The sequence below is a fragment of the Sciurus carolinensis genome, chromosome 14, assembly GCF_902686445.1.
Source record: "Sciurus carolinensis chromosome 14, mSciCar1.2, whole genome shotgun sequence".
In the NCBI taxonomy this organism is placed as follows: Eukaryota; Metazoa; Chordata; class Mammalia; order Rodentia; family Sciuridae; genus Sciurus; species Sciurus carolinensis.
This window is the reverse complement of record NC_062226.1, coordinates 30,848,363-30,856,278: the sequence shown is the minus strand read 5'-3', so window position 1 is coordinate 30,856,278 and position 7,916 is coordinate 30,848,363. Positions and strand designations below refer to the sequence as shown.

Below are 7,916 nucleotides of genomic sequence, written 5' to 3'. Positions count from 1 at the left end.
CGTTTTGCTTTCCTTTATTGTTACCTTGGAAATATTTTAGCAATTTTGACCAAAATTAGGTGTACTCTAAGGCATGTCAGCAATGTGATTTGGTTCTTCTTTACTGTAGAGATTTTTTTCAAAGATATTGAGCTGTTTCTGCTAACTACTGCATTTTTCATGAATCACCATTGGATTTCTTGTTCTCTGTCCAGATCCATGGGCATCCTTGTTCTTCAAGGGCAAGAGTCGTGCTTATAGAATAATGTTCCTGCCACTTGTGTGATGAGTATAATTTGGTGTTGTGAAGAAAATAAAGAAACCATCATCTGTCTTCTAGACTCATGGGGATGGACATGCTTGTTTTTATAGGAAGCTATAAGCCAGTCTGTATTCCCATTATCATTTACTGTTGTGGAAATCCTTTAAATTTTGTTCCTTAAGGTTTTTTTTCTGAGGACTATCAGTTGACTGATGGTAAACTCAAGTCCCAGTGGGTCTGCAGAAACATTTCAGCTGGTTACTATCGCAAAAGTATTCCTGATTGACTTATGATAAAACAGTTACCTGAGAGTAAATAGAACATTGGTAGGTTTTGTGTCAATTGGATTGGACTTACACAGTATGAAATTCTTAGCTTGAAAATACTTGAAAATTTCCTAGATCTTAAAGTTTGGGATAGTAATTGTCCTATTGCAAAGAAAAATTAAGCTTTATCTGTTAGGGATTTCAGCACAAGTTTGGTTTCTTCCTAATATTAGCTATTAAGTTCTTATTTATAGAAGACTTCACAATTATTGAAATTTATTTGAAAAGGACAGTGTTTTAATCTAATCCCCACCATCTAGCAGAGGCACATAGGACTCAGTAAAGGTTTCCATTATTTGGGTTAATTTGGCTCTATGCTTCTGCTGCTAGATCTTGAGAAGTGTGCTTTGTTGGGCCATTGTGTGAATTCAGATTTTTTTTTTTCACCCTCTTAAGTGGAAACTTCCTTTCCTCTTATATTGAAATAAGCCTTCAAATTTGGTTTATCCTAATAATTTTTATTGCATTTTAAATTTATCTTATGGTGATAACAAAAGGGATTAGTATGAATTCTGAGATTGAACCCTCTGTAGAGGCAGCCCATGATAACTGAAGCTTCTGTTTTTCTAGGTTAACCTTTTTTTTGTAAGGAAAGTTGTGGACAAAACTGGAACAACAGTATATTCCCATTAAAAATAATGCTAAGCTCAGAATTTCAGGTTACTAAAATCTGTGGAATCAAATGATTTGAAAGGTAGGATGTGAAAGCAGAAAGGAACCTCAGGCCATGTCGTTATTTTAGAGACAAGGAAATAGACTTCAGGGCCACTCTGCTGAATTACAAAATTGAAATGTGATTATCAGACCTCTACTTTTCTTTTATACTAAGTGGAGATGCATACTAGTACATTGCTTATCAGGAAGAAAAGAAATGAAGGTATTTTCTGAGTAATTCTGAAGGTTTTCTGAAGACTTTCATAAACCCAGCATATTTATCCTTGACAGCTCTAAGTAGGCAGACCCCAAATTAGGACTACTTTTTATTTCTGTTCATGCATAGAGAGTTCCAGTAGCACATCTTACAGAGCAGAATTGAACCATAAGGATCTTAGATTTCTTCCTGCTCTCTCAATCATATTATGCCTTTGTTGAATGTTTATTGTGATTCAGGCACTGTGTTAAATGTATTTCTTATGTAGTCACTTTCTTGCAAATGGCTCTGCCTCTTATGATCAAGTTATTTTACCTCCTTGCTTCAGTTTCTTCATCTGTTAAATAATGACTACATCATAGGATCATATTGAGGATGAAATGAATTTGGGAGATATTTAGTACAGTGCCTGGCATCTCATAAACTTATTGTTGCCAATAAAGAAACTGAGGTTAATTTTTCTTTCTATCTTCATTTTCAGCCTATTCCTAGGAAAAATAAGACTGATATTCTTCCTGAAATCCATATGATTTATGTATGCCTATATCTCTAGTCTCTCTGTTCTGGTTAAATGATGTCATGGCTAAGTCATTTCAAAACATCAAAAAGTTAGCTTTGCTCACTGCATATGAGTGACAGCCAGCTCCACCTAGTGGTGAGATCCTATTTTCTAATGTATCCCTCTTCAGTTTAAAATCCTTAAAAGTAAAATTCACATAGTCTCTGGGGTACAAATCCAGTTACGCACAGTGATCTTGCTTCTGCTTTTCTTTCCATTCCTTATAGCTTGTTTTGGTGGTATTAGGGGTTGAACCCAGGGGCACCCTACCATTGAGCTACATCCCATCCCTTTTTTTTATGAGATGGGGATCTCGTTAAGTTGCCTAGGCTGGCCTTGAACTTGCAATCCTCCTGTCTCCTTGTCCAGAGCTGCTGAGATTACAGGCATGTACCACTATACCTGGTTCTTTATGTCCATTTCTTTATCAGAGTACACATTGTTATGTTACCAGTTTGTGTCCCCCACACTACATTGAGCTCCATGGGTCCATGGGATCAGAATCTGCTTTTGTCTGTTTTTATCACAGCTACCCAAAGCCTGGCTCACAATAGGCATCTAAAAAACGAACAACTGAATAATGCAAAACATCCTAGAGTAAGTTGGCAGTCAAATTAGGTTATAGTGGGTTCATATTTTTATGAGATTTGATTTGGTTATAACAACTTGTGAAGACTGTATCAGTCCCGCAGATTCATAACAGTAAGTCTGCCAGCAGTGAAAATGATTGTCAGAACCTACAAACATGCCCAAAATGCAGCAATTTGCAATGGTCTTTGTGCCAGTTTTCAGTTAGACTAGAAAACTGAAATTACAGGTGCTAAAACACTACTTTTGTAAAACTACAGGGGCTACATTTTTGAATTTAATGGATCAATATAGGTACAGTTACTAGTTTCCCTCTGTTCTGTGGAGCTGAGGACAGTAAAACAAAGACTAAAGGGGCAATGATCAGACTTCTGACAATATCGTATGGCTGCACTGTCTGCCAATGCGTCTCTTACTACTACTATCACCACTGTGTGACCTTGGGCAAGTTAAGTAATTTCTCTGACTGTTGTTTTTTTCACCTGTAAACTAGAGGTCTCTTTTATCTACATCTGAAGTATTTATCTCATGGGATTATAATCTTTAAGATTAAATGAGATCATGGTCTATAATAGTGCCGAGTAAATGTTAGCTTTTATAGTATTGTCTGTTTATAAATGGTGAGGATCAATTGTGAGAAGGTCTGACATTAGAGACCTTACCTGCCTTGGTCTCTATAATAGCTCCAGCACTTGGCCTGCATGGGGAGGCTGTTTAGCAAATGTTTGTTGACTTACTACATAAAGACAATTAGGGCACAGTTTTTAGAGATCTATGAGTCTTATGTTCTTTCCTGGCATATCTCTGGCTGATGAAGTACCTCACTTCTACCACACCGTACCGGGACTCTTGAGTTTTCTTAATATATTTTGTGTTAACTTCTTTGGACTATACCAAGGAAAACAAGCATAACTCAGCATTAGTGGGTCTCCTATTAGGAAGAACTGGTGTCTTGTCAGCACTTGAATCCCCAAAGAATGGCAGCAGTAAAGTTTCTATCTGAACATTTATTCCACAGTCATAGAAACTGAAGATGGAGAAGACCTGAGGACATCTTGTCCATCCACGTTGTTGTACAATAAAGTGGCTGGAGCAAAACAGCCTGTTCACTTGACGCTCACAAGACAGGCTTTTGGTTCTTGGAGCATAGCAGTTGCACACATTAAAATGAAGACACAATGCAAATACTCTTCACAAACCTTAAGAAAATATTTATAAGTACATTATTTTCATAAAATGATCAGTAGTTAAAGAGAAGAGTGAGGGAATCCTGGATTAGATGAGTTGTTGAGTTGGGTGAAAAAAGAGTAACTAAACAGTGCAGATAGTGGTTTTAATGGCTAGAAAGCAATTCCTTGGGATTTCCTGGTTTGCCTGTCAAAAACATGAGTTGGGAGGAAAAGAGGCTCTAAAGTAGTTTCTTTTCCCTTCATTCTATATCCACACCAAGGAAGCACTTAACTTGCTCCAAGACTCTGACAGACCTAGCACCAACACTGAGACGTTTGTTCCCAGATCATAGCACTGTTCCACTTGACTCTTGTTCCATTTACCACTTCTTGGGCTGAAAGGGAAGCAGCAGCTCCTGTATAGGGTTTGTGCATTAGCAAGATTCGTGAATAATGGGGAGTCACCTCCATGCACATTAAAGACCTCAAATGACTGGGCTCTGTGGCTGGCCGCCTCACTTGGCTGTCCAAGTCCTTTAAACCTTTTTTTACGTATTGGAGAAATCGCCTTTCTCTACCTCGTGGTGTACACACTCTGGGGCCCTTATTATTTACACGAACCAAGAAACCATCTCCATTTCAGCTCACCCAGTCATGCTGTATGTGCTTACTGTGCCAGGATTTCCCCTTTGGAGGATGGGATATAGTTTGCCATGTGCCATATTTCCCAGTACCAGAACTTGTAAGAGAATGGAGGTCTTTCCTGATCTCATGGAATGGAAGCCAGTGAAAGGATGCAAGGTAGCTATCATCCCTTAGCTCTTTCTAATTTCCCAAAAATGCAACCTTCCACCTGAAGGTTTCTGATCTTTGTTGTTGGATCTTCTTTTTTTTTTTTTTTTTGAGCCTAAGGAGGGAAGTTGAGAGAAGAAATGTGGAGTAGAATAGAAAGAAGAGTTTCAAGGACCCACCATTTCATGAAGTCTTTTTACAAAACACAATACACTGTTTCACAAATTGCAAAACACTTTTCAATTACTACCATTTAAAAAACCATTGCTACTGAACATGAAGACTGCTTCATTTCAACACAAGCAATTATGGTTTTTCTTTGCCCAGGACTTGGGAGTATTTCAAGCAATATTGACAGCAATAAGCCTGGCTTCACCCCCTGCTGCTTCTCGCTGCATCTGGCCACAATTCTGGCCAGGTAGTTCCTCAGAAGATACTTGAGGAGTGTGCACTGGTCCTCTACTCTGTGGATAAGGTGGTATGATTGCCACCGCTCAGAATGCCTCAGTAGAGAAGCTTAAGGTAAACCTGATATACAAAAATCCAAACTTACAAAACAGATACATTAAGGGATAATTAATTGCATTACAAAAGGATTCTTTACAAAAGAATTCACCTCTGGGTTCCCTTAAAGAGTCAGCTTCTCAATATAGTCACGATATGAGTTTAGTTACAAAAATGTCCACGTACATTAAGAGCATGGCTGTTACACGAATTGAGGTACACCTGTACATCAGCCTTCCATGCTGTGCAGATGTCCAGGGGTGCTCAGGGCATGGCGGCAGAATCTCTAGGTATGCTTGTTTGTCAGAGATGGGTGGGGATGGCTAAGGGGCATGATCTTCCAAAGGCAGCTTTTGGGCCTAGGGTGAGGATGTGGGGAGCGGGAAGATACTTCAAAGCAAACTGTCCTTTTCTGTGTGTTGGGCTCACCTGATCCCTCATTGTTGAACTGTTTCATCTGGGAAGTTGACAACAAGTCAACTTTGGAGCCCTCCTACCTCCCTTATCAGTATCTCTGAGTTTATCAGCACTCCTGGGTTTTCTCAGTCAGTTAACTAATTGCTAAGGTGTTATCTAATTATAAGTTAAAGTGCTTAGAGCACTGGGAAGCTCTTGGTGAAACTGAAGACATAGTATCCAGAAAAATAGGGGAGAAACTGTGACCTTTCTAATGATCTGCATACTGCTTGGCCAGTGCTGTGAACTTATTGTAGATATTCAGACTGATCAGAATGGAAAAATGAACACTGAGAGGATAAAGCAACAATTGATGATAAGGAAACCTAGGGTCAGGGTGCACTGTAGAAGGTGAATCAGCAGATGTGTGCTGAAGTTAAGGAAAAAAATTCTCAAAAAGACTTTCCTAACTTCTCCCCATTCATGAGGGCAGCCAAACAACTTCCAGAGTAGTGTCTTTCCGGAGTAATTTTAGGACCCCCTGCATGTGTCCTGGGAGTGTTGGTTAACACTAGGTTTCTGAAGCCACCTCCAGACCCTTACTCCCTTAATCTTTGGGGAAGGATCCTGGCAATCAGCATTCTGAGGAGTTTCTTAATGAATTCTCATTCATGCTAATGCCTGGGAACTGAAGTTCTGGAGTTCACATATTCCTTTCCTTTTTGCATGCCCAAGGTGTTATCACTGCGAAAAAGGTGCCTAGGCAAGGGGGAAGTTATGTTACCTATATCAGTGTTTGGGGGACATTGGATGGGACCTGGAGGATAAGCAAAGGGACCAAAATCTGTTCTTAGCTCCTCAGAAATGAGTGGGTGTGAAGGATGGGAGATTGACTTGGTGATATCCATACAGGTACGCAGAGCACAGACTACTAAATGCTGAACCTCCTGACGTTCTCGGGCTGGAGGTTCTTTTTGGATTCCTATGGCTGGGAGGTGACTGCTGATCTGAAAATGACCTAGTATATGATGTGCAGAACATTTCCCTTCACCCACAGTCCAGTTCACATGCCCTTATTCACAAGCAATAAGCAGGATATTCCTAGTTCACCCTAACCTTGCTTTGCTTTTCTCTTTCATTTCCTTTATAAAAGGCACGCACTATAGTGGAAATGCTTAGTTAGATTAGAAGTATAATCTATTCATTCATTAGCCAATGGCCTTTCTGGCCCAGAGGTTTTGTTGTAAAAGCATGGTGTGCATTTTTCAGGCTCCCTTTACCTGACCTCTATCCCCACTCACCACGTTCCTATTCCTTTTCGTAGTGTCATGTAAACATGTTCTTACTAAATGTTAGGATGGGGTCAGAGATCCAGATCTTTCTCAAGAGCATGGTTCTTGCCTGATCCAGTCAATCCTTACCTGCAGTGATATTGAGTTTGCTTAATTTTTAAGTATGCCCTCTCCCTCAAGTTACTCTAGTACTTACCCTGCTCCCCATTCAGAATGTGGGTACAATCTAGATTGGAGAGTTGTATCAAAAGTTATAACCCTGGATAATTCTGTTCTCTGTTAAGACTAAAACCAACAACCCAGTAAGACACAGGTATGAGTAACAATTTTATCTCTGGTTGATAGTGCAGAGAAAGGGCTAAAAACTGGAAATATTACTGTGGCACCTGGTGAAAGGTTAACAGGAACTGGGGTTGTCTGGTTGTTCACAGGTCCCTTATACAGAGTTTACTCCTAACTTTAGGCTCCTGCTATGAAAAATCCTTCAATCCTGGAGACCTAGGGGGTGAGTCTGGAAAAAATCACTGCTGCATATTAGTTTGGGGAGAGCAGACGTGCCCCTTAGAAGATCTAGATCTCAGTTTCTCCCACCTTTGTCCATCCTTACAAAAGAGCATTATAAAGTATCTCAAGGGCTCAGGAAGGCCAGGAGTTGGGAGAGGGGGAGCAGCCTGATCGCCTAGGACTCACAAGTCCGATTTGTCCTTTGATACTCTTCCAGCTCAGTTTTCCTGCTCACAGCCAACTGTAGCTCCTGGCGGATCACCTGAATCTGCTTCTCCAGCTCTGAGAGTTCCTGCATAACTGAGTTCCGAGCTACGTTGAGGGTGTCTGCTTTCCCATTGGTGGTCAGTGAGGCAGGGAGCTCTCTTCTCCTTGGAGGGAGAGGGATGTCCTGGTGGGTCCGAATGCCCAGCTGGTTTTGTCCTCCCTCGTCACTAAAGATGTATTTTCGTTGGTTGTCATGACTCAGATTGGATGTGTTCCATACCATGAGTTGATGGGGTCCGATGTTGGACCTAGGAAGCAAAGAAAGTCAAATTCAACTTCCATTATGCAGCTTTCCAAGTGCTCTTCTCTACCTGCTGGCCATTTCCTACATGAATACAGAGCTGGGTATGCATTTAAAGACAAAGTTACAAAGCCATTGACAGACTTGCCTGCTGGTGGGTTGTGGG

General features: G+C 40.5%; 1 protein-coding gene across 1 annotated transcript in view; it reads right to left on the bottom strand.

Moving 5' to 3' along the window:
- Positions 1-3,583: 3,583 nt before the first annotated feature.
- Grin3a (glutamate ionotropic receptor NMDA type subunit 3A) overlaps positions 3,584-7,916 on the bottom strand; it is a 173,728-nt gene continuing 169,395 nt past the window's right edge. The window contains exon 9 of the mRNA XM_047523662.1: positions 3,584-7,757. Within this exon, the coding sequence (XP_047379618.1) occupies positions 7,418-7,757 (340 nt within the window). The 3' untranslated portion in view covers positions 3,584-7,417. The remainder of the gene's footprint in view (positions 7,758-7,916) is intronic.